Source organism: Schistocerca americana, chromosome X (assembly GCF_021461395.2).
Source record: "Schistocerca americana isolate TAMUIC-IGC-003095 chromosome X, iqSchAmer2.1, whole genome shotgun sequence".
In the NCBI taxonomy this organism is placed as follows: Eukaryota; Metazoa; Arthropoda; class Insecta; order Orthoptera; family Acrididae; genus Schistocerca; species Schistocerca americana.
The window spans coordinates 409,393,488-409,420,712 of record NC_060130.1 but is presented as its reverse complement, the minus strand read 5'-3'; the positions used below and the strand labels follow the sequence as shown (position 1 = coordinate 409,420,712).

Genomic DNA, 27,225 nt, shown 5'->3' with positions numbered 1-27,225 from the left:
ATATGCCATGATTGTTCTTCCAAATTCAGTGACGACATGGCAATCGATTGTGGGGAAAGAAAAGTTGTGTAACAAAGTTGAAACTACTTTAATTTCTGGGGCTTTGTTAAAAGTAGCGTCACTACAGTGCCACCACACGAATTAGGCTGTTTCCACAAGTAGCGTCGGTGACGCCACTCGAAAGGCGACCAAGTGGCGTTAATTTTCTTGCGCGTGGAAAGTTGCTCTGCATGTGCAAGTTCCTAATTCATATGGAGGCTAGACAAAATAATATCTTTGTGGGTATGATCTTTGTGTGGGCTTGAAAAGTGTGGTGTTTGAACGTTTGATTGTTGGCCGTTGGTGACGTTACAGAAATACGTAAAAATGGGTTTGTGGAAGAGTATAATAAATCGCATGTGGAATGTGTATTCTGTGTGGTTTGTGTTTAGCGTGTTCACAGTGTTCATATTTGAGAGATTGCACAAAGTGCATCCTATCCCACTTGTTGATGAGGTGTTTCACATACCCCAAGCCCGGAATTACTGTGATGGCAATTTCCTGCAGGTATTAAACAATTTTTATCAGATGTTTTCTAATAATTGTTCTTGACATAATGTATTTTATTCAAGTGAGGCTATAGTTGAACGCTCATACTTGATGTTGCCGGTTACTATCGGCTCCACGAATCAAATACATTTCGCTTTATTGCTAATAAACAGTCCACTGTAGATCATAGGTACACCCACGAGACCAAATTATAGTGTAGACTTTGTTCAAATGACTTTCATATTTAGGTTCCGGCGATTTATAAACCTTATCAAAATCCCCGAAGATCATGGTCTTTATATGTTTTTGTGATTTTTTAAATTTCCTCCACGAATGTGGGAAAGAAATATGACATGCAATATTTTTAATCAGAATCCACTTCTTCGATAGGACATCAGCGAATATGTGTCGGAAGACTGTAAACCATATCCATCGTATTGTTTGTCGGTATCTTGAGTTAATAATTGGGATTACATAAGTATACCTCCTTAAGATTGGTCATATTTTACTTTTGGTGTGGCATCAAAAAGTGTTTGGATGCCTGTTGGCATAATTTGATAAGCTAATAAACTTCCCATTCTCTGCTAGTGTAATCTAACCTTGTAGCTGACAAGGCATTATACCTAACCTTGCAACATCACGATTAATTGAATTTTGAAGGGTAACTTCTACAAGTGTAAGGGCTGCGATTACATCGTTTCCCTGTATGTGTTGGATCACATATATAACAGGCTGCACAAGACAGGTCCAAACACATACTCGACAATTAGTCCCAGGAAGAGTGTTGGGGGGGGGGGGGGGGGGGCGAATTCATTTCCTCATGGGGATTTGGTTTGGAGATTTTCTCTGATGCCTTCCATCAAATGTCTATATAGTGTAGGTTACACAGATAGTGGTTTGTGAAATCATTTCCATAACTTATTGCATGTTTCTTGGAGCCAGGCATTGTTACTAATCCAATTGCTTATAGGACTGCTATGATTTGCGTTTGTAAATTCATTGTACTATCAGAAGTGGTGCTCAGTGTCATGACTGCACTAATAGGTCTGATAGAAAAATATCTGTGGGGTGCACAAGTGCTGTTCTTACATCTATTACTTGGCAGAGACATGTGTAGCACAACTATATTAATTGCAGAGGAATACACATCCTTTCTAGTCAGGAGAGAAACTTTAAACATGGTTGTGGTGAGTGGATTAACATTCAGGCTGGGCCCCAAAATTACTCTTATTAATGGTAGCAATATCCTCAAACTCAGTCAAAAATAAGTTACAGCAAGAGTTTTAATCCTGCGTCATTGTAATGATTGTTGGGAGGTACACAAATTCTAGAGTATTGTAGGACTCGATTTATGTAAGTATGTGATGTGCAAGATAGAGATGTGAAGGACTCGTAAAGTTCACAAGCAAACTTGGAGGGGCATGCTGCTAGATCTGCTACCAGTAGGTTTGATTCACATTTGAGCATTAAGGAAATATTGTATGTGAATTCATATGGGAAATCTTGGAACAGAAACATGTTATATTCACAGAACAGTTCTGAGTATGTTTAGAGAACTGCATTTGTGGCACACTGCAGAATGAACCCACTGCCTCCAACATGCATCTTGCCTTAGGACTGTGAAGACAGTATAGAAATCAAGGCTTGTATGGAAGCATCTGGGCAGTTTTCCCTCTCTCTACCCATTAGTGGAACGTGAAATGGAACATCCAGCAATAGTACAAGACACCCTCTATCATGCACTGTATTGTGGCTTGCGAAGTACGCGTGTAGATGTAGAATTAGGAGTACGTGGTTTGAGATGTTAGAATTTAATTATTTTATATTTTTTATTTATTTTGTTTAGGGTGGAGTGTACAGTTTGCATGTAATGAAGCCTGTGGTCACTTGATTTTTTTTCTGGTTGGGAGGTTTGTAGTTCTGTAGGTTTAATTAGTAATGGAGGCAGAATTCAGGGGAGTGTGTTACAGTAGTGTAGTGGAAACCTCTGTTCGGTAAGGTCAAATGGGATAGTAGTAGTATTAATACTGATGGGTAGGCCACTTCAGGGTGGTTGGAGAGTTTAAATTAACATTTTGTTGTTAATGATTGAGCGGAGTTTAAGAATTTTTAAAACTTGGGCATGCACAAATACTGTAGATGGATATTGGTCTGCTATTACGAGAGATGTTAAGAGGGTATGTGTTGCGGACTACTTCACAAATGTATTTGGATGGGTATGTGTCGCACAAGTTGGTCTGTGAGTGACTGCGTTCTCAAATCATTTCTGAATGCTGACTGGGAGGTCTATAATTTTTTTACTGTCTTGTTTCTTCTAAAGCCAATCATCATGCCCTTTTGAACATCAGATAAGTTGCTTTGTTTGTACATTACAATGATGACTGCAGTGTTTCCCCTCCTCCTCCTCCAGACACGCTTTATATACCCCCCATTGATAGTGCTGCCACCTGTGAGTGGCTATTGTACGATGACGTCGAATACAAGTGGTGCTCACATAAATGCGACTGGACAGTGTGTGTTGTCTATGTAAATACAGTAAATGTTGCAGAGACTTCTTCACATTTGTGCTGAAAACAATGGATGGAGATTACTGCAGAAAATTATGTTAGGAATAGTGTTGTAAATCAGTGGCCAGACGGGTATGTAGTCAGGTGTCATCCTACTTGAGGGACATCTATAGACAATGAGGAAATAAATTTTGTTGATTCTTAACTTCCTGCTAGACATGTTCAGAGTGATGGAGAGATAAGGACAGAACACCACCATGAAGTTTTGTAAGAATGGTCAAACACTAAAAACGAACTTGTAATTATTCTATGAAACGTTAATCATTGTAAAGTTATTTGCAAATAAAGTGTGTACCCATTCCTCCAGAAAAGAAATTGTAACCATGGTAGAAAGTGTGAAATATAATAACATAAATGTTTCTCTTACAGGAAATGATTTGTTCATTGTTATAAAATATAATTGGGTAATTCTTTTCTTTATCATTGTAAAGTATTTGTATATGTCTTTTGAGTATTATTGTAAATCGATGTATACTTTTTCAATTAACTGAATAAGACTGGTGAAAAACTTGGGTAAAAATTTGTAGTTACTGAGGGGTCATTCTGTGTCAAATCACCCAGGTCATGTCATCAGCCATTTCAGATTTTAATGAAGTTTTGTACATGTGGTTGGACTTACAACATAAGAACTTTAGCAATTTTTCACCCCTCAAGCTAAATACATTTTCAATGTAGTGGTGTCCAGACAATTTGGCTATGCGGGTGTGTCGATGCAAAGAGGTACGTATCTACAGAAATACTCATAACTCTGGTCTTTATGAAGCTTTAGGTTTGGATTTTTTTCCAGGCGTTAAGAGGCATATAGTAAACAAATGCAGCCATTTAAGCAGTTTAAATTTACAAAGAAAATTACAAAATAATAATAATGAATTTCACATTCCAGTTTCTGGAAATCAAATGTCGTGTGACGAGGGCCTCCCGTGGGTGGACCGTTCGCCTGGTGCAAGTCTTTCGATTTGACGCCACTTCGGCAATTTGCGCGTCGATGGGGATGAGATGATGATGATGATGATGATGATGATGATGATGATGATTAGGACAACACAACACCCAATCCCTGGGCGGAGAAAATCTCCGACCCAGCCGGGAATCGAACCCGGGCCCTTTGGATTGACAGTCTATTGTGCTGACCACTCGGCTACCGGGGGCGGTCTCCAGTTTCTGGAAAAATTACAAGAGCATTGGAAATGCTTGTAACAGATTTTCCAACATGCTGGAAATCTGGTTTTAGTATTAAATAGGTCCCATGATTGTAGGCTTTGTAAGAAAATAAAAATATTAATGTGTTTTCTACAACTGGACATACAGTTAAATCTGAAATCAAAAAATTCGTCTCTAATGAGAAGTCATTCCAAGTAAGTTCGTCCAGCCTGACACCCACGGACTCAGATTTTCATGAAACTTTCTTTGCTTGTTACTTTTGCCATGGTAAAAACAAGTGTAAAATTTCTTCCAAACATTTTTTATAGTTTTTGGGAGAAAATGGTAAAGTTTCCAAAAGCATACATAAGTGCCTTGGCTGGAGCTTGCACTTGAATGCAGTACTTTAGGGAGTTCATGGGAAAGAGGTATTTAATCACTCTGCTTGACTTGAGAATATAGAAAACCAGCTTGAATTGTTATGACCCAAGCAATGATTTCTTAAATATGTGAAATCATTTCAGACAGTTATCATCACACCACTCATTTTTCAGATACTCAGATATGATTGAAAACAAAAAACAGCATTGATTTTGACAGGCATGGGATTTTCGCTTATACTCCAATAACACCAAAGAAATGTAATTAACAAGCAGATACAGTGACAGAACCACTGATGTCACACAGATGTCAAGACCACCAGATGTAACCAGATGGTGGCAATTCAGCCGATATAGGCCTACTCTAAAAATAAATGCAATCAAATGTAGCAACATACTTGGAATTATAATTGCACAATGCCCTTGAGACATATTGTACACAGCATGCCCGGAAGAATGTAAATTATTTAAAAACAATTATGCTAGGCAGACAAATGTTTTAAATTTAAAATGTATATGTTCGGCAGTGAAGATTCATGCAGTTCCCAATGAAAGTTTTTCATCATGACTCTGTTTTTAACTCACTGTAACATATTAGATTCTGGTAACTTCATATAATTTTTATGAAAGTAATACACGCTTGCTAATGTGTTTGATTCAGGTACATCAACAGTACATAATGTTTTCCAAAGGCACAAAATGAGTGTCTTCTCTCCCATACCAAAGGAATGACACTGCTGGTTAGGTGGGTGGAATACACGGCTTCATCACATACATTCTTCAGGAAGGCAAAGTAGCTCCTTTATCATCAACAACTGCCACAAAAAGATTTTTGTCAAGGATGGGTATGTGTCCATTGCAGGGCATTTTCAATTGAATGAGAAAATCAAGAAAACTTTTCAAAATAACTTACCCTTCTAATTTCTGACGCATCACAGGGAAGCAGTTTGTAATTGTGGTTTGTAATACCTGGTACCAGGTATTGTGCAAGTTGTCAGAAATCTCTTCCAGAGGTTCTCTCATAGGAAATCCTTCACTTTTGTCTAAGAAGTGAAGGGGGGAAAATTGTCAGTATTAGCCTTGCAGAAATTGTAAACATCAAATGCAGTTATTTGTACACTATGCTCTAGTTGAAGACTAGCTTTTCTCAATAAATGTTTTACCATTACTCCCAATCTGTCACAGATTTACTTTGGTAGTAGCAAAAAAGGAAAGTTTAGTGTCAATGGAAAAACCATTTTTGTGTTCACACAAGTTTTTCGGGCTTATTCTCTTTTTTATATTGAGCAGTACATCCACCAGTGAAATAATGCAGTTTCATGATTTGTGGTTAGTGATCAGCCAGCTACATAACCATTTCTTTCTGAGCAGCATTTACAAATCCTACATCATGCTCCATATCAGCACTTATAAAGCAGCAGTTTACTACACTCAATTTATTTTCATTTTCACATAAACACAAATAAGATGGATTGTACAGCTGCTGCTTGTCCAGTGCTAACTATAGATTTCGTTCTGACTACAAAAATGTATTTTCAGCTAAGCCGATTAACAGAATTTCTTTCCTGGGGGTTAGATTTTCTTTCATATTCTCCAGGAAGCTTGCCTGACTGTTAGATATAAATAGTGCAGTTTAAGTGCCTGTAATTTTGTTACCAATAAGTCAGTGTATTTGTCATCAGTTGCAGACTGCTTTACCATTTCTGTCCAATGATCTCTGTTAATCCACAGGCTGTACTCAGTTTCGTCATCAGCATCTTTGTAAGCTAATTTTTCTTTCAATAATTCTGACAATTGGTCATCATCAGGACAGTTATGACACTCATCAACCATGCAGTCAGACTTCTGAACCACATAGAAGAAATTTTATAAGTTCTTTAGTGTGTTCTGAATCCAAGAACAGTTTTACATTTTTATGGTTACTGCAGACTCACGCCAAATGAGTGCCTGCAGTGCCAGCTAAAACACATCACTTTGGTGTTAGTGAACAATATTTTAGAGAACCAATGTTAATGTTTGGGTTCTCCCATTTAAAACAAGAATCTAGTTCCCTTAGGTTGCAGAGCATGCCATCCTTTTTTTCCCATTGTATTCTAAATGATTTTCTCACAATACATAAATTCATACTTTCCATTTTATTTAACTGGGCACTATTTCAATTAAAAACTAGCTTTATTACAAATAGAATGGTCAATGACTGCACAGCAAACAAATATGACCTGTCTCACAGAAAGACAAACAGCAACCGAGGCCAAATGGACTGATTGTTGCATATCAGTGGCTCTGAATATTGATGGCACTGAATATTGGATGTCATTGAGTGTTGCATTTTTCATGACTGTGGAGGTTCAAAGCATGCTATTGCATGAACACGGAACACTTTCCTACCACTGTGAGCAGATTATTAGTTGCACAGATTCTAAGATACATTGTAGACTATCAAAAATTCCTGAGTTAATAACATAAAATAAATTTTCACACTTAATTTGTCTGTCTAGAATAATTTACATTTAAATATGCTGCTTGATATCCCCATGTGTGAGGTAATTGCTATCAGGCATGAATGAATTTACTTGGAATTTTGCCTTTTTCATCATAGCAAAAAATATTTTTACTTCAGATTTGTGTGTCCATTCACAGAAAACTCATTAATATTTTTATTTTATTATAAGGCCTGCAGTGTTGGGAATTATTTAAGACCAAAACTAGATTCACAGCAGGTTGGAGAAATGTGTTAAATGCATTTTTAAATGCCCTTGTAATTTTTCCAGAGATTGGAAAGTGATGTTATTGAGATTTTTGTAATTTTCTTTTAACTTTGATGCTTTAATGCATTTCTGTTAGCTATATGGCTCTCTTAACTTCTGAAAAAAGTATTGCAAATCAAAAGCTTAATGAAGACCAGAGTCATGAGTATTTCTGGAGATAAGTACTATTTTCCATGGATTTTCTCACAGAGCCAAATTTTCAGAACATCACTACATTGAAAATTCAGTATAAAAGGCGTAATCAGTATCAACGCAACCACGGTGATCATAGTCTTGAATGTTATTGAATTTAGCGTATGTTAAAATTCAGGAGTAAGAAAGAAACACTTTTTTTTTTTTTCCTCCAACACAGTTCCTGTCTCGAGGTACAGGCCTCCAAAGATCACACTGCGAACACTATTTTGAAGATACGAATATTGGAAATTTTTTTAAATGCTGTATCTGTGTAACAGTTATAGATATTTTGGTAGTTTTTTTTTTATTTGAAAGATAATTGCCTCATGATTACAAAGAAATCCTCCATATGGACGTATCTGTCAAAGTTCTTTTACTGTCGCCTTTTGAATATTTTTTTTATAATTTACAGAAAAAAACTTTTTCAGAAGTGCCACGCCAGAAAAGTTAATTTTTTTTCTGTTGATTAGTAGCATGTACTACTACATTCTTTGTAAAGGAGAACTTCCTCTTTTAAGTTGGACAGGTTTTATTTTAAAATATCACTTTTTAAAAACCTGGGTATACAGTGCTACTGGTGACAGGAAGGAGCCTTGTGATGGTGTAGGAGGCCTGCTGAAGCACCATGCTACAAAACGTAACCATTCCAGACCAAATACAGCTGCAATTCAGAATGCTGAGGATTTTACTAGAGTGTGAAATCTTACACATCCACAGCTCTCACTCTTTTGTCCAAAGACGAAATCGAAGACTTCCTGTGAGCAAAAAAAAAAAAAAAGAATGGTCCAACCAAACCAGTCCTATGAAAGGAATTCAGAAGACACATTTTTGGACTCAACGTGATGGGCAAACTCATGTTGCACACACTTTAAATAGCAAGGAAGATGAAATTTCGTTTTGTCAGCCGACACCTCAGAAACAGCAGGATAATATTCAGATTCACAACTTGAGAAGTGGAATGTTTGTGGCATGTGTGTATGGTGTTACTGGTGGATTGCAGAGATTATAGACACCAGTTATGAGTTAAATGAAATTCTAGTGAACTTTCTGCTACCACATGGACTAGCTGCTGGATATGGGTTTCCAGCTGAAGGACAGCAACAACACCATCAGTGCTCACTTGCTGTTCACAATGTTTTGAAGATTGTAAGTGCTCCAGATCCTATTGGTTCAACAGGAAGGCATCACTCTATAGCAAAGGAACATAGGCCCTACTGAAGAAGTGGAATACATTTTTAGTTCATTGACTGGCCAATTTCAGTACAAAACAGAGTGCACAGAAGTTGTATAAATAGAAACCCTTAAGTCTTTGGACCATTCACATATCTTTTGGAACCATTTAAAATGCTTGAAAAATGAGTCTCTTACTCATCTTTCAAAACTAAAATTATGTTACATAAGGCAAGGTTTTGATTTTTGTGAACCTGTTATCTGATAATGTTAGGTAACTAATGAAGCGGCAGTGAATTGAAATTAATGCACAACTTAACTGGTATCAACTTACAGTATACACCTTGAGGTATCAAGGAATCATAAGTTTGGTAATGGAGGGGGGTGCGAGGAGTACAAATTGTAGAGGGAGACAAAGGCTTGGCTGAGCTAGTTCAAATGTATTTGAGTTTTAATATACTTTGTGCCACCACCACCACCAACAACAACAACAACAGAATTACTACAGAAACCATTGTTGTTGTGGTGGTCTTCAGTTAAAAGACTAGTGCGATGGAACTATCTGTGCTAGTGTATTCTATGGAAATTTGTTGATCTCTGTACAACTACCGCAACCTACATCAATTTGAACCCTACAGAAACCTTATGGCTCTGTGACGCACTTCAGACTTACCTCATAACAAAATAATTTAATACATTCAGAGTAAAGAGATTTTTTTCATGTAATATGTGATAACACAAGACATTATTATTATCATCTGCAATTTAAATGAAGGCTTGTGCTGTGTTAAAGTAGTCAGCTTGCAATAAAACTCGAACATCAGCTAATTGAATCTATAGATTGAAAGGAAGTAGACTTAAGCAAATGTTGTGCCCCAGGTAATGACTGAGTGTCCATCATGAGTCACAAAGACAGTAGTGTGCAGACAAAACAAAAATAGCACTTCTTGTACGTCCATCCATTGTGCATGTCGCAATTTAAATGTAGCCCATAATGGTGTTGCAGAGCCTAATTAAAAATGTGACATGTTTCTTAACAAATTTCAGAAGATCTAAAAAAATTTTGGCCATAGAAAGCCACAGGGGCAGGATTTAAAAACTTACTTGGTGAATACTTCCAATGCAAAACTAAAACCACTTAAACTTGTGTGTTAGGCTGGAAGGTACAATGCCATATATGGAGTTTAAGAAATATGTTGATTTTCAGAAAAGTCTGACAAACACAATTCTTACAAATAATACATGTAATGAGCAGAGGCTACCAATAGTTCTCTAAAAAGAGAATGGGAACTTTGTTACTCATTTAGTGATTTAGTGCAAAGTACCATAAAAGGTCAGTATGGGATCTCAAATGTTGAAATCTAAGATTATGGATGTTGCAGTTGCTCATGATGTCTTAGAAATGACGTCACAGGTAATTAGCACCAAACGATCACTCGACAAACTGCTTGATGAAGCTCTCAACATCTTTGAAAGATTGGGTGTCAACTGTAAACTTGGTAACAAAAGAAGAAAGGCGATGAAGAAGCAGTTCACCGAGACATAAATGGCTAATGGAGCCAATAATGAAATTTAAATAATTTTTTATCCAATGACTGATACTATTTATCTGCTACTCAATCAGTAGTTTAAAAGACTAAAGACAGCTATAAATGTGTACAGATAAATGCAACCTTTGTCCATGTCTGTTGCCTGTATCAAAGATCTTAAAAATGAAGCACCTAAATTTACTACAATGTTTCTCAATTTCGATCATTTATTTTTCTAAAATAATGTACAACTTTCAGAAGAAAATAGAGCAAAATTATTTAAGCAAGACAAAACTTAGGTCACTGACAGCATAAGTTCAATTACCAGTATTTATTTTGACATGGATATTCATTGACACATACTTCTTTCATATTGATGTTTAGTTTTTTTTGTCTTACAGTGTTGCTTTATTTTATGAACAAAAGTGTGTGGACCATATTTTATTTAACTAAGTCCTTTTGTCTGAATTAGGCAGTCATCGGATTTAAAACTAAAACTGTTTTAAATCTGATAGACTGCCCAATTCAACTGAAACTGTTTATAACATTTTATTTAACTGTGATCAAGACTGTTTTGTTCACAGTACGATAAAACATCACTATCTTCACTTGCAATATGATGATGCCTTTCTGTAGCATTGTATTAAAAAAAATGTTTATTTTCGTCATTCGTCTGTGATGTGTGTGCAGGTTTTTCATAAATGGTATTTTTAAATTTTATTTAAATTTTCTTCAGGTAATAAGGAAAGTTGAGGTTTAATGTCCCATAGGCAATGAGGACATTAAAGGTCAGCAGGAAGTCAGGTGAGGTAAGAATATGGAAGGAAATCCTCACCAAAGGAACCTTACTGATATTTGCCTTGAATTATTTAGTGGAACTATGGAAACTTCAATCTAGAGTGCTGAGCCAAGTTGTCCCGAATAAAAGTCCGGTTTCTCACTCAGTGGTGCATCACTGTTACTTTCGTTTGATGTGTAGTATTTCTTATGCGAAATTTTGTAGGGACAAAAATTGTTTCAGGTGTTGAAATATCAGAATAAATATCATTAAAATGATTCGTTTTACTCAAGTATTAAAAATAAAACATATTTTGAAAAAGTTTAACCTTTTTTAATTTAGGTCCTTGCTTTGGGTCTCTAATGATTGTGGTTTCAACCCTACTTGTACTGCTATTGTTCAATAATACCACAAGATTATGGTTTGTGGTTTACCCATTTCAAACTTGCTTTGGCTTCCAATGTTTTCATTGTTCGGTTGTCATTTCAAAGATTGTTTAGGCATTCCAACAACAGTTTTGAAAGTCTGTCTTGATATTGTTCTTTCTTTGTTACTTAAATTGAGACTTTTGTTTTACCCTGTTTTAGTCAAGATGGGCCCCCAAATTGGCTGTATGTCCACTTCACAGGGTGCCTCTACCTTCGCCTCTGACTCTCACACTCTCTGGTTCTTTCCTTGCTTGCTGTGCCGAGATCCCCCACCCCCAAGTCGCACTGTATGATGTCTACCATGTACCGTAGTGAGTGTATTCACTAACCTACTACAAGCTAATGTCACGTGTGATTAGTTTTCTACCAACTTAAACTACTGTTGATATTCGCAAGCAGCTTGCGCTTTGTACCATCACAGGTGTTCGTGAAGTTTAATAATTTGGAGGTATTGCCATCCATATATGCGTTATGATTTGAAGATGCGGTTTCTGCAGTTTCCACCGACACTAATATGTGTTAATTATTTTGTTGTGTTGTTTTCTTTTGTTTAAATTACATTAAAATTTTTACTGTTGGATTGTTTTATACATGAGAAATGACAATTGATTATGTCTTTCCTTTTCAGTGGGATCCTAAAATAACAACACTCCCAGGACTGTACGTGTTTTCTGTCATTTACCTCAAGATTGCTGGATTGTTTATGGGGCAAGATTTTTGTGACATACATGGTCTTCGTGTCTTCAATGTTTTCCTCTGTCTTGCTAATTTTATCCTGATTTACAGACTACAACGGCAGATAAGCACCTTGGTAAGCTACATGACAGCAAAGTTTATCGTAAAATGTATTTATGTTAATGATTTGTGAGAAATGTTTAATTACTGTTAACTGGAAAGTTCTGTAAGGTGTAACTGCTTGTTCCAGTTACATGTCCACATACAGAAACTAGTCACTCATAGGGAGAATCATTTTTTTACAAATCACAGGTGACTGTCAGAAAAAATTAAAATCTTCAGTATATACATGTGATTAGTTACCAAAGTGTCAGTTACAAAGAAATGTGTAAATGATAATATTTTTTTATATAAGCTATGTAATTTCATTGTTGCTGTTTGAGCTTCTAACAAGGGACCCTCCCCATCGCACCCCCCCTCAGATTTAGTTATAAGTTGGCACAGTGGATAGGCCTTGAAAAACTGAACACAGGTCAATCGAGAAAACAGGAAGAAGTTGTGTGGAACTATGAAAAAAATAAGCAAAATATACAAACTGAGTAGTCCATGCGCAAGATGGGCAACATCAAGGATAGTGTGAGCTCAGGAGCGCTGTGATCCCGTAGTTAGCGTGAGCAGCTGCGGAACGAGAGGTCTTTGGTTCAAGTCTTCCCTCAAGTGAAAAGTTTAATTTTTTATTTTCAGCCAATTATTATCTGTCCGTCAGATGCGAGGTAACTACGCCGTAGTATGGGGACGCTACACCTAAACAAACATCGAAACACATGATGTCAGTTGACTACAGGCCACGGAAGAGAGGGTATTCCTGCTAACGAGGCTCCCTGGCAGGCAGTTGACTGTTAGCTACTTTCGATGAGAGTGCATTAAATACATGAGATGTATTCTGTGGGCAATATGAATCCAGCAAATATAGCTCGCGACTTCAATAACGAGGTCAATGAATATTTCCCGAACTGTAAAGAATCGGAGAGTTCCTTAAGGAATCGAATGATTATCAAACATTTGTATGATTATTTCCTACATTTGTTGATAAGCAGTATGTGTGGTGATGACGATGATACCTTGCTGATTGCTGCTGGGCTGTATGTACCAGATGATGGGATTGTTGATGATCTGTACGAAGAACAAAAAATGGTTCAAATGGCTCTGAGCACTATGGGACTTAACATCTGTGGTCATCAGTCCCCTAGAACTACTTAAACCTAACTAACCTAAGGACATCACACACATCCATGCCCGAGGCAGGATTCGAACCTGCGACCGTAGCAGTCGCGCGGTTTACGAAGAACATGAAGAGGAAATACTGCGACTTCAATCTGATGGTATTTCTTTGGGTTACATGAAGGAAATGCTCCAATACAGGTTACTGTCCAAACCAATTAAAAGACGCAAATATACATTATGGAGTGAAGTAACAAATAAATTTAAAAAATTTAAAGTGATGGAGGAAAAAAGCACAATTAAATATTGCAAAGAAGTTGTGGAACAAGGTGGAACCCGAAGACAGAAGTTCAGTGAACTAGAAAACCATGTATACCGACAATTTATTAAAGCCAGAAATGAATTAAGTGCAGTGCATGATGCAGACCTACAGATTTGGGGATTGCATTACGCTAAACAAATCGGCCTGGACTTCGAGGCTTCATCTCGTTGGTTTGTTATGTTCAAAACAAAATACAAAACTACGAGCAGGAAGATTACGAAATATGTAAGCAAGAACTACATGAATAAACTGGAAGAACTTTTAGTGTGTTCCAAGACATTTGTTACAGAAACTAAAGTCAGATTCCAACAGTGTGAAGACACATATATTATCAACACAGATCAGTCCGGTTTTAACTATGAAATGAAATCGACCCGCACGTTATCGTTAGTTGGAGAAGGCGACACGTAATGTACTGTAGACCAGCTGCATGCCACTTCACATAGTTACACCATACAATATGCTCTGAACAAAGCAGGATTTATTTTACCTACATTTTGTGTTTGCAGGAAAAAAATGGTGTATTTGGACTGCAAGTTCAGCAACAGGTGAATAGGGTACTTGCACAAACCCCCCCCCCCCCCCACCCCCAGGGGATCCACAACTCTTTTGTGGATACGTGCGTGGCGAGCACGGGGCCCCATGCTATTGCAGCTTTCTTTTTCTCCAGGGCTGCATTTCCTTCCCCTTCCCCTCCTGTCCCCTCCTTGCTCCTTTCCCGTCACCCTCTCCTCTCCCTCTCTTGGTGTCCGTGCTTATGTTGGCCCCCACTATCCTCCTGGTTCTGTTAGTTTTACAATTCGGCTTTGTCGCGTAATGATCTCCTACTTTTGGCATTCCCTGGTCCCCCTCTGGGGTTTGACGTCCATTACAAAATTTCTCCTCCGTAGTGTGAGCCATTTGGGGAAGAGCACCTTACCTAGTGTCTCTGATGTGCGCCCTCCTAGTCCATTCCACCTTTTCTTTCACGTCGTCCTCTGATGCTAGGGTGCATAGCCAGCACGGTAGCCAGCCCGTGTGGTGGGGTCGCTATGTACCCTTTTGGTTGAGCCCCCTGAACACACAGGGATCACACTTCTGATACCTGAGCTGTTACCTCCTCATGCGTGCCTTGGAGTGGTTGCTCGTCATCCTGGAGCATCGGAACTCCCGGCAATGGCCGCCGTGCCATATGGCCCTTGCTGTGGCTGGGTGGCGCCCGTGAGGAGAGCCCCTGATCGGAGTGGGTGGTATCAGGGTGGACACTATGCAAATGAAATGCATACAGGTCCAGAACTCTGGCCGTTCTTCTGCGGCCATCTCTCTGTGTGGAACTGATTCTTCAAGTGCTGCTTCTCTTGCCTCTTCGGCCTTCCCTTCCATGGCTACCCCCTGGGAAGAGGGTCAGGCGAGGGGCGAAACCTTTCCCCCGTTTTCTAGTTTGCAAACTGACTGACTGGAGATACTTTCACCAATACCAAACCTTTATTCTTTGTGGAACACATTGAAGACAAGTTTGGTGAAGTGGACTCCCTGAGCAAGATGCAGTCGGGTTTGTTGCTGATCAAAACTGCTTCAGCTGCCCAATCTGCGGCCCTTCGTGCCTGTACCCATCTTGGCACAATTCCTGTGTCCATTACCCCCCACCAGTCTCTAAATATGGTACAAGGTGTGATTTTTCACAGGGACCTCATCCTTCAAACTGATGAGGAACTTAGGGACAATCTTGGACGGCGGGGTGTTCACTTTGTTCGGCGTGTTCAGAAGGGTCCTAAAGACAATTGCATTGATACTGGTGCCTTTATCCTGGCCTTTGAAGGGTATACCCTCCCTGAGAAAGTTAAAATGATGGTTTATCGATGTGATGTGAAGCTGTACATCCCACCTCCTATGAGGTGACGCATGGCCACCTATTGCGACGTGAGGGCCCACCTTTATGTCGCTGCGGCTCCATTTTGACAGTGGTCCACATTTTATTAGACTGTCCACTTTTAGTTGTGCTCAGGCAGTCGTTTCCACTGCCTGACTCGCTCCCTGCCCTTTTAACAGATGACTCTGCTATGGCTGACTTAGTTTTACGTTTTATTCGGGCAGGGGGTTTTTATCATTTACTCTGAGAGTTTCTGTTTTATTTGATTGTTTTGTGTTGATTCTGGCCTTTGGCCTACGGTTTTAAACTCAGTTTTTTAATGGGTTTTCGGTGGTTGGCTTTTCCTTTTTTTTGTTCCTATGGTCGGCCAACCACCGTTGCACTCCATGTGCTTTTATTTTGTTTTGTCTGGTCCATGTCTACGTTTCTTTTGTTCTGTGTCGTCTGTCTCCTATTCTGTTGAACATCTTTTATTCTCTGTGGGTATTTTTAGTATTTTGGAACAAGGGACTGATGACCTCTGCAGTTTGGTGCCTTTCATCCCTCAACCAACCAACCAACTATACCCTCCCTGAGAAAGTTAAAATGATGGTTTATCGATGTGATGTGAAGCTGTACATCCCACCTCCTATGAGGTGTTTTAAGTGATTGCGGTTTGGACACGTGTTTTCCCGCTGTTCACAGGCCCCTCTCTGTGGTGACTGTGGACGTCCACTCAATGAGGGGAGTCCCTGTGTTCCCCCTCCTGTGTGTGTAAATTGTCATGGCAGTCATTCTCCACGTTCACCAGATTGCCCAGTATATAAGAAGGAAAAGAAGATACAAGAGTATAAGACCCTCGATCGTGTAACCTACACAGAGGCCCGTAAGAAGTATACTCGTCTTCACCCTGTGTCCATGACCTCTAGTTACGCTTTGGTTACACCTTCACCCCTTCCTCCCCCTTCCTTACCCCCATCCCAGACCCCTCTCCTCCCCCCCTCCCCTGCGGCTCCCACACCTTCTCCTCTGGGTGCTGCTCCCCCTCCACAGCCGGAGAATTGTCCCACTCCTTCGGCGTCTGCCGGTCAAGGGCGCCTCTCCCGGGATGCCCCTTCCCAGCACCTTCCAGGCCAAAGGTCTGCTGCCGCGCGACGACCGTGAGAGCCGCGGTCTGTCGGCCCCAAGGTCGCCCTGTCTCTTTCTGTTCCTGATCTTGCTGCAGCTGGCTCCTTTATGCCACACAGCCCTCCTCAATCTGAGCCTGAAAAGAAGAAGAAACATAAGTCCTGGGACAGAGAGCCTCTGGTGTCACCGGAGGTCCCAGCCCTGACTTCACAACTGGATTTTGACCTGTCGTTCATGGATGTCGCACCTTCCTTGTCCGTGACGGGTGGGGACCTGGCGGTATGACTGGCTTTAGCGTGTTCAGCCCCCATTTAAATCATCGTTCTGTGGTTCTCCAATGGAATTGTAATGGATACTGTCGTCACCTTCCGGAATTGCAAGCCCTTCTTTCGTCTTACTCTGCAGCTTGTGTGGTTTTCCAGGAATCTCATTTTACTGATGCTCACTCACCGACCCTCTGTGTGTTCCGTGTTTTCTGTCGAAATCAGGTGGGACCCCTGCGGGCTTCTGGTGGCGTTAGTACGTTGGTCCGTACAGACATTGCTAGCACGTGGGTCCCTCTTCAAACTACATTGGAAACGCTTGCTGTTAGGGTCCACCTAGACTCTGCGATCACGGTTTGCAATCTTTATCTCCCTCCTGACAGGACTCTTACACCTGCTGCCTTAACTGCCCTTGTTCAGCAACTTCCTCCTCCCTTCCTCCTCCTTGGGGATTTTAATGCTCATCATCCCTTGTGGGGCAGTGCATTTCCGTGTAGACGAGGTCTTCTCATAGACCAGTTTATTGCAGACCACGACTTGTGCCTTCTTAATGATGGCTCCCCTACTCATTTCAGTGCCAGTCATGGTACCTTTTCTGCCATTGATCTTTCTCTTTCTTCTCCCTCTCTCCTCCCTTCATTACACTGGTCGCCACACGACGACCTTCGTGATAGCGACCACTTCCCATTGATTATCTCGCTCCCTTCCCGCTCCCCGATGCACAGGTTACCTCGTTGGTCTTTCCAACACGCCGATTGACCTCTATACACTGCACAGGTCGTGTTTTCTCCCTCTTTGTCGGGTTGTATTGGTGACGTCCTACGTGACGTGTTTGACGAGATTGTTCACGCTGCTAGTCTTGCTGTCCTGCGCTCATCTGGACCATTTCGTCGCCGGCAAGTCCCATGGTGTAGTACGGCCATTGCCATCCGTGATCGCCGTCGAGCTTCGCAACACTTTAAGAGGCACCCATCCGTAGCCAGCCTTACTACCTTTAAATGCCTCCGCGCTAAAGCCCGTTATTTAATCAAACAGAGCAAGCGGATATGTTGGGAATGATTCATTTCTTCCCTTGGTTCTACTGTCCCTCTGTCACTGGTATGGGCTACACTTCGCTCTCTCCAAGGTTGCCATCGGCAGTCCACCCTCCCAGGCCTTCACCTCCCAGATGGCCTTTGTACGGACCCATTAGTTCTTGCAGAACATCTTGCGACCCATTTTGCAGTGGCATCAGCATCAGTCTCCTATCCATCTGCTTTCCTTCACCAGAAACAGCGGGCTGAAGCTTCCACCTTATGTTTTACCCCTTGTGAGTCAGAATCTTACAACGAACCTTTTACTGAATGAGAATTTCTTTCTGCTCTATCTTCTTCTCGTGATACGGCCCCTGGCCCATATTCCATTCATAACCAACTGCTTCAACATCTCAGTGCTCCACAACGGCAACATCTTCTTCGGGTGTTTAACCATATCTGGCTCCAGAGTGGCTTCCCTTCTCAGTGGAGGGATAGCATCGTGGTTCCTTTCCTTAAGCCTGGTAAGAACCCCCTATCTGTTGACAGCTATCGGCCAATTAGTTTGACCAATGTTGTTTGTAAGTTACTTGAACGGATGGTAGCCCGTCGGCTCAATTGGGTCCTCGAATCTCGGGATCTAGTGTCCCCTTACCAGTGTGGCTTGAGAGAGGGATGGTCTCCAATCGATCATTTACTTCGCTTGAAATCCACAGTTCGGCAGGCTTTTTCCCAGCGCTGCCATTTGGTTGCAGTGTTTTTTGACCTTCGCAAGGCCTATGACACGGCCTGGTGCCATCACATCTTTCTTACACTTCATCAGTGGGGTCTTCGGGGCCCACTCCCGATTTTTATCCGCCGGTTCCTGTTCCATCGGTCATTCAGAGTTCGAGTTGGTACTGTTTTTAGTTCTCCACGGACCCAGGAGACGGGCATCCCACAGGGTTCTGTCTTGAGTGTCCTTCTTTTCCTCATTGCTATCGATGGACGTGGGGCCTCTGTCGGTCCTTTGGTCGCCCCTGCCCTGTATGTGGATGATTTCTGCATTTGGGTTAGTTCCTCCTCGATGGCATCTGCAGAAAGGCAGCTCCAGGGAGCTATACGGCGTGCCTCTGCATGGACGCTCTCACACGAGTTTAAATTCTCTCCTTCAAAATCGCAGGTGGTCCACTTCTGTCGCCGTACTACGATCCACCCTGATCCAGAGCTCTATCTCGATGCACAACGATTGCCTGTGGTCCCACAGTTTCGTTTCCTGTGTCTTCTTTTCGACAACAAGCTCACTTGGCTGCCTCATATCAGACTTCTGAAGGTAGGATGTTTCCATAAACTCAATGTCCTTCACTTCCTTGCCCACTCCTCTTGGAGTGCGGACCGTTCCCTCCTTCTCCGTCTTTATTGTGCTCTAGTCCCCCCCACCCCCCACCCCCCCCCTGCCCCCTTTTGGTTAGTTCCTCGGCCTCGAATTCGGATGCATCTCTGCCGAGGTCTGGAAGATTCCATCCCCCCGATGGTGTTCCGTTCCTTTTTCCGCCAAATTTTATGGGAGTTTCGGGATGCTGTTGTTTTTTACACTGATGGCTCTAAATCTGTGGATCATGTGGAGTATGGCTTCACGTCCTCTGTTGGAATGGAAAATCATCTGCTGCCACCTACATGTGGGGTGTTTACTGCAGAATTGATGGCAATTTCCCAAGCCCTTACCTTTAATAAACAGTCCCAACACAGCCGCGTTTTGTTATGTACGGACTCAATGAGTGACCTTCTTGCTATTGACCGGTGTTTTTCGCGCCATCCCTTGGTCTCTGCCATCCATGACCATCTCGCTGATATTCACCGTGCTGCTTGTTCCATTGACTTCCTTTGGGTTCCTGGCCATGTGGGTATCCCAGGTAATGAGCTCGCTGATCGTTTGTCTGGGTTAGCAGTCATTTACCCCCCGTTTCCTGTAACCCCTCTTGCAGCGGATTTACGGCTTCACATCAAATCCCACTTCGCACTGTCATGGGCCAATTCTTGGGAGGCTACTCCCCTGTCTAATAAACTTTGTGTGATTAAGGTGACACCAGGCCCGTGGCGTTCTTCCTTTCGCCTATCCCGAAAGGACTCAACCACACTGTGTCGTCTCCGCATTGGCCATACCAGGCTGACTCGTGGTTTTCTTTTGCGTGCTGAGCCACACCCACTTTGTGGTTGTGGAGCCTTCCAGTCAGTCGCCCACATGTTGGTTGACTGCCCACTTCTTTTAGCTCTGCGTGCTAAGTACAGACTCCCCCACATTTTACCTTTGATGTTGGCTGACGATTCCCGGATGGTCGTTCTGGTTCTCGGTTTCCTCCGGGAAAGTGGTTTTTATTCTCAGTTTTTAAGGTTTTTAATCTCTCTGGTGTTGGGGCAGGGCGGTGAGTGTTTGGGTGTCTCCCACTGTAAGCCGTGTTTGGAGATTCCCGACTCACCTCCCTGGCCGAGATCCTCTTTTCTTCCCCTTTTACTGCATTTTCCTTTTTAAGGATTGGTTAGTCTCCTTTTCCCATATGTACTTCTACATTCTAGCGGTTGCACCTTTTAAGTCACAGGTGGTCTTGCCTATACTGCTTCAGCATCGCATTGGGTTCGTTCTTCTGCTGACTTCCCTCATTTTGTTTTTGCCATTGACAACATGACTTCCCTTTTATTGTTCTGACTTTCCCGAGATGTCACATTAGTGGAATGGATTACATTTGAAACAAGGGACTGATGACCTTGCTGTTTGGTCCCTTAAACCCCAAACAACCAACCAACCAACCAACTTGTGCAAATGCTGAATGTTATTGTGAATTGCAGTGGATCAGGAAAAGTAGAGAAAAGACTAGTGAAAGACTTTAATGAACATGTGATTGCTCCTTATGCGGACAAAGATTTTGCCTTGCTCCTTGACAGCTATACAGGACAGAAGGATCAGGATTTGTAAAATTATAGTGTGGGAATAGACGTGATTACCATTCCTCCAGGTTTTACACCTCTTCTGCAACTGTTAGATGTGTTTGGTTTTTGGCAAGTGAAATGCTTTGTGAAAAGATTCTATGAATTTGCGAAGCTGCACAGGTACACAGAGCAGTATTGTTTACGTGATCGTGTGTCAATTATCAAAGTTCAGGCACCCACACATAATCAACTTCCCTCTCCAAAATTCCAGGACATGTTCAGATTTGCTTGGACGTATGCAGGATTTGACGGTCTACACACGGAAAAATTTGAAAACATTAAAAACATATGTTTTGACAGAGCACAGGGAAAACTGTGCGATTGTGAAACTGTTGCATTCATTTGTTGCAGTTTATGTGACAAACTCTTATGTTTTCATCACTTTTTTGGGAGTGATTATCACATCCACAAGAAACCCTAAATCGGGCAAGGTAGAAGAATCTCTTTACCCATTCACCAAGTATACAAGTTAGGTGGGTCGACAACATGTTCCTGTCATGTGACGCACATGCTGTCACCAGTGTCGTATAGAATATATCAGACGTGTTTTCCTGTGGAGGAATCGGTTGACCTATGACCTTGCGGTCAAATGTTTTCGGTTCCCATTGGAGAGGCACGTCCTTTCGTCTACTAATCACACGGTTTTGCGGTGCGGTCGCAAAACACAGACACTAAACTTATTACAGTGAACAGAGACGTCAATGAACAAATGGACAGATCAACAGATCATAACTTTGCGAAAATAACGAAAGTAAACTTTTCACTCGAGGGAAGACTTGAACCAAGGACCTCTCGTTCCGCAGCTGCTCATGCTAACCACGGGACCATGGCGCTCCTGAGCTTCAGTTTGTATATTTTGCTTATTTTTTTCATAGTTCCACACAACTTCTTCCTGTTTTCTCGATTGATCTGTGTTCAGTTTTTCGAGGCCTATCCACTGTGCCAACTTACAACTAAATCTGAGGGGGGTGTGATGGGGAGATTCCCTTGTAAGAAGCAACATCTTTTACACCACTCGAACTGAAGTTATGGCTTCCAAAAAGTGACTGCTGAATTGCCTGCTTCGTGTGTCTGCATATGAACAATGGTTGGTAGTCCAGCAACCCTGGTACTGTCCTTCCATCAATTTGATATAGTGATGCACTGTGTGCTTTAAAGAGATAAGAGAGGAAATAAGTCATTGGGCACTTAATTGCTGTGTAATATGGAGGTGTTTTCGTTTTTAGATTTCAGTAAAAACTGTTAGTACTGAAAAATGAAAACACTTTTCATTGCAACGACATGTTTTTTAGTTTCTCTAGTTTATAATGAAGTCGCACTCTGAATAAGTTTGACATTATAGCGGATTTGTATTCAGTGCCCTAACAAAAAGGAATGAAAGGTATTTTTGTGGACCTATGTAATCTTTTGTAATGTAATCATTTTATTGTTTTGCACTTTTAAATGAAATGCAAATGTTTGGCTTGCTATCACATCCCAGATGATCCTCTTGATCTAAATTGAATAGTATGCTTGGGATAAACGCTTGTATGTTTATTTGTTAACTGTTTTTGAGGGGAGATGGCGTGATACCAGGAAATGTTTGGCAGATGAGTGCAAATGAGAAGGGATCTTGCCACAGCTTTGAGTATCTCATTGTTTCCTGTTCTACACCACTTTGCATTTTTTTAACTACACTGAACAGTTATCAAGCATCTAAGCTTCAGTTTGGCTGTTGTAGTTGAAGCCAACTGAAAGACTTCATTGTTTTATGATACGTGGAGAGTAAAACAATAATACACAAGTTTAACCCTCCTCCATCCAGATGCATGACTGCTTTCAAAACTACAATTTATATTTATAATTATGGCACAATCATCTGTTCAAATGTGGAAAAACAATAATATCGAAAAGATACACTGCTACTCACCACATAGAGGAGGCATTGACTTGCAGGCAAGCACAATGGAAGGGGTGCTAGAAATATATAAGCTTTCGAAGTCCTTTCTCGAAGTAGAAATCTCACACATTCATTCAACAACTCTCACTCTCATGGCTACTGTCTCTACTTGCTAAGGCCTGACTGCATCTAATGCTAGCAGATTGCTATATTATTACCTCTACATATAAAGCTGGATAAAAAAATAACGGTTTGAGGAAGCCTTGCCCATAGATGAAGAGTGTTTCAACTACCTCTCCAGGACTTTTACTCAGTTATTGGAACTGAAATAGAAAAAAAAGTATGTTTGAACCTGATATTTAATAAATGATGATCAATGCAAACTTTGATTCAAAAATTACTGTGTGTTAGAGCTTGGATATCATTCAAGGAGATTGTCACAAATTTCTTAGGGAACAGAAAGGACCCACATTATATTTCTATTAATGTCAACATGTTGGAAATGTTGAAGATATAGGTCTGTTTTATGAGCCTCAAGATTCACTTTCATGCTGATCATCTCTATGAAAATTTGGGTGAGATCTGTGACAGACAAGCTGAGCACTTCCAACAAGATATCAAGGTGATGGAAGGACAATATCAGGGATACTGGCATGCCAGTATGATGGTTGAGTACTGTTGTTCACATTATGAGACGTAAAACTGGCAATTCACTATAGAAAACTCTGTTTTATGTGCTTTTAGGATATGAGAGATAGGGAATACAAGCCAATGGGCATTTAATTGCTTTGCGGTACAGAGGTTTTTGTTTTTAGCCTTCCATAAAAGTTTTAGTATTGAAAAATGAAAGCACTTTTCGTTATAGTTACATGTTTTTCAGTTCTCTAGTTTATTTTTAGAATCACACTAGGAATAAACTTGTTGTAATAGCAGGCAAGTTCAGATACGTATTCAGTGGCCTAACAAAAAGAACAATGAAAAATATTATTGTGGACCTATGTAATCTTTTGTAATGTAGTTATTTCATTGTTTTGCACCTAAATAAAATGTACATCTAAGGCTTAATATCACATCTCAGGTGGCCCTCCTGATCTAATGTGAATAGTATGCTTGTGATAAATGCTTGTGGTTGTTTATTTGTTAATCTATTTCAGGGGAGGTGGTGTGATGGCAGGAAATGTTTAGCAGATGAGTGCAAATGGAGGGATCTTGCCACAGCTTTGAATATGTCCCTGTTTCCTGTTCTCTACTACTTTGCATTCTTTTACTACACTGAACAGTTATCAACTTTTACTGTGTTACTGACATATTCATTGTCTCTTACTGAATATACCAAAGAATCTGCCATAATGGGTAAGTTTTATTTCTGAATAATGGCTTTTTGTACATGTCTGTCAAATGCCTTACCAATGTTGATTGTTGTTGTCACCTACCTGCTAGTAATGTCAGTATATATCAGAAATTCTTTCTGTAAATAGTGTATTATGAAATACATGGTAGTACTTCACCTTCACTTAAAATCAAGTGTCATCAGAGTTCTTGAAGTGAAGATAAGTTTTCATTACAAAAGATACCCTTGGGTTCCAAACACAGTTAAGTGGCAAATTATGGACGTTTTGCAATCTGACCATGATGTTTCAAGGAAAGGTAACACTTGCAAATGCACATGCCCAAGAAATCGGTACAGTGTTTAGCCCTGAAAAGCTGTTTCAACTGTCCAGTCATAAATGTGATAATGTGGAGTAGAAATTTGCATTTATTCCAGGACGAAAGGAAATTAGGCAAAAAAAAGTTTTTAATGTCTGCAATTGCTGCTAAAAGGATGACACACTTGTTGGCATGTTTGCATGGAGGTAAATGTTTACCAGTTTAATTAAATACGCATTGGAGGTTCAATTTTTAGGATGATTGGTCTTAGCAGGATTAGTGAATTCTTAAGGGGTTCAATTAACACTACAATCTGGATGCCAGGCATTTACTACAAGCCAGTTGAGTCTTACTGCATTGTGCGTAGAATACCGAAAGAAGAAATTTTAGGAAAGTAATATGGAAATTTGTGGGATCGTGCAATAAAATATTAATACTGTCAAGTAACTTACTCGGCCATTTTCATTGCCAACTTAGAACTTAAGGCAGTAAATTCCACCAGAAATGTTCTGCCTTCAAAAATTTCCATTTGTATGTGCTACATCCTTCTGGTATTGGGAAAGTTCCTTCTAGATTGATCAGGTTCCCTTCAAGTCTTTATTTTCTAGCAGTGCTGTCGGTGCATTTGTTCAGCCATACTGCACTCGTCTAGATAGTGGCGTTTGTGGTTCTCCAGCATACTGCTTACATTTCAGTGGCGCATACTGTGAAGAAGAAGAAGAAGAAGAAAACAGAGGCCATCTGTTTTGATGCAGTCCACTTTGACATAGTGAGCTACCTACCCTTCACATGATCTTCCATTGTGGGCTGAATCATACACAGTTCCCAAACCAGTGAATGGGATCATCTCACAAACAAATAGAAACACCTGCATATTAACTCATGTCAGTTAAGGCTAAAGAGTCAGGAGATGCTCTGACACCTGGTCTTCTCACGTTATTGTTCTAGATGATGGTGCTGTAAGGCCAGCACTAGCACTTGTAGTAAAATTGTTGTTGAATCAAGGCCATTCTGCTGGAAAAACCATATAAATAGTGTACACAACTTGCATTTGACAAAGCTAAAATGGCTATTTATTGTATAGCTCTAATACAACCTTGCCAAAGGAGAAATTCATACAAAATTTATTTTCTGAAATGTTTGGATGAGTTGGAAATCTCTATCAAGTCAAAATTGAGTCTGACTGTGAAGTTATCTGGAAGCAAGTAAGCAGCTTATGTGAGCTCCAGTTAATCATCAGATGCCTTACAGCCCTCCCACCCCACCCCCCCCCCCCCCCACCTCCCCCCCACCCTCCTCCAATACCACCATAGTATTTGTAGAGTCATTCAAATAAAGTTAACACTCAGTAGCACAAAAATACCCAGATCGTGCAGTATTAGTTGGAGCTGTCATTAACCTACAGAGTAGAGACTCGGTCACCTATGGATTCATTGCAGATGCTACAGTCTTGTGAAGTAGTTCTGAACCCATTTTCCCAAAATTGTCATAAGCGGCTAGTTTGACAAGCCAAACACAATAAACATATTGTAGACCTTGTAGCTGCAAACAAGCTTGACCTTGACAGTGTCAGAGACCAGTATTTGTGATGTCATTGTAGTGAAAGTGGTTACTTAAGTTTAAAAAATCCATCAAGAATGCTAGGAGAGTATTTTTAGTGGAAAAAGGTTAGGTAAGCAGTTGTTGGATCCTACTTAGACAATGAACAGACATCATTTAGTTCAAATATAATGGACATAGAGTATTTATGGGCAGAGTTTAACTAACTGTAAATTGTGCTGTGGAAAAGTATGTACCAAGTATGTGGGTTAAGGACAGAAAAAGTCCCACTGTGGTTGAATAACAAAATGCTAAGGATGCGGAGATGGTTGCACCCTTGGGGGGGGTGGGGGTGGGGGGGTGATAGGGAGGGGGGGAGAGAGAGAGAGAGAGAGAGAGAGAGAGAGAGAGAGAGAGAGAGAGAGAGAGAGAGAGAGAACAGACGTGTTGACAGGCAAAAGTTAGTAGATAGAATGGTCTTGCTGAGAACGTAAGAAAATAATGATCCTACATAAAATCATGAAGCTGGTCAAAGGCTTCTCTTCAGTCAGTCGTCAGCCAATCTGGCATGATATGCAGTGACTCCCTGAGTGGATTGCAAGCATTCAACCAGTGTTTTTCTCGGGAACCTTTGGTACACGGTATTCAAGATACTGTTTTTGCTCTCGCCGAGTGTGGTCGTTCAGCGACGTTTGTGTGTACCCTGGGCCACATCGGCATTCCAGGAAACGAATGTGTCGATCGGTTGGCCAAGCAGGCCACCACTTCGTCATCCCTGGAGCTTGGTCTCGTGGAAAGAGACCTCCGGTCAGCCCTACATCGCAAGGTCCACGATGTCTGGAGCTCTGAATGGTCTGTCTTGAACGTGCCAAATAAGCTCCACATGGTCAAGTCGTCCATGGCTGTATGGAACTCATCCTTGAGGGGCACGTGTAGGGACTCAGTTGTTCTCTGCCATCTCCGAATTGGACATGCGCGGATCACCCACAGCTATCTCCTTCGTGGTGAGAACCCGCCCAAGTGTCGCTGTGATGCAGGGCTGACAGTGGTCCATCTTCTGATGGACTGCCCCCTTTTAGCCCCCTTGCGGCAGTTCTTTAATTTGCCAGCTGCACTTCCTTTAATTTTAGGTGACAATGCCTCTATAGCTGACTCAGTTTTACGTTTTATCTGTGCAGCTGGGTTTTATCACTCGCTCTAGTGTGGGCGCTCTCGCATGATTTCTCAGGCTACACCCACTCCAGAGACTTTTAATTGTGATGTGGATACCAAAATAGTGTCTTT

At 40.9% G+C, this 27,225-nt stretch overlaps 1 protein-coding gene across 2 annotated transcripts in view; it reads left to right on the top strand.

Moving 5' to 3' along the window:
* Nucleotides 1-306: 306 nt before the first annotated feature.
* LOC124555198 (putative Dol-P-Glc:Glc(2)Man(9)GlcNAc(2)-PP-Dol alpha-1,2-glucosyltransferase) overlaps nucleotides 307-27,225 on the top strand; it is a 109,746-nt gene continuing 82,827 nt past the window's right edge. For both annotated transcript variants that reach the window (XM_047129043.1, XM_047129044.1), the window contains exons 1-3: nucleotides 307-546; nucleotides 12,091-12,273; nucleotides 23,910-24,108. In XM_047129043.1, coding sequence (XP_046984999.1) covers nucleotides 367-546; nucleotides 12,091-12,273; nucleotides 23,910-24,108 — 562 coding nt within the window. In that variant the 5' untranslated portion in view covers nucleotides 307-366. The remainder of the gene's footprint in view (nucleotides 547-12,090; nucleotides 12,274-23,909; nucleotides 24,109-27,225) is intronic.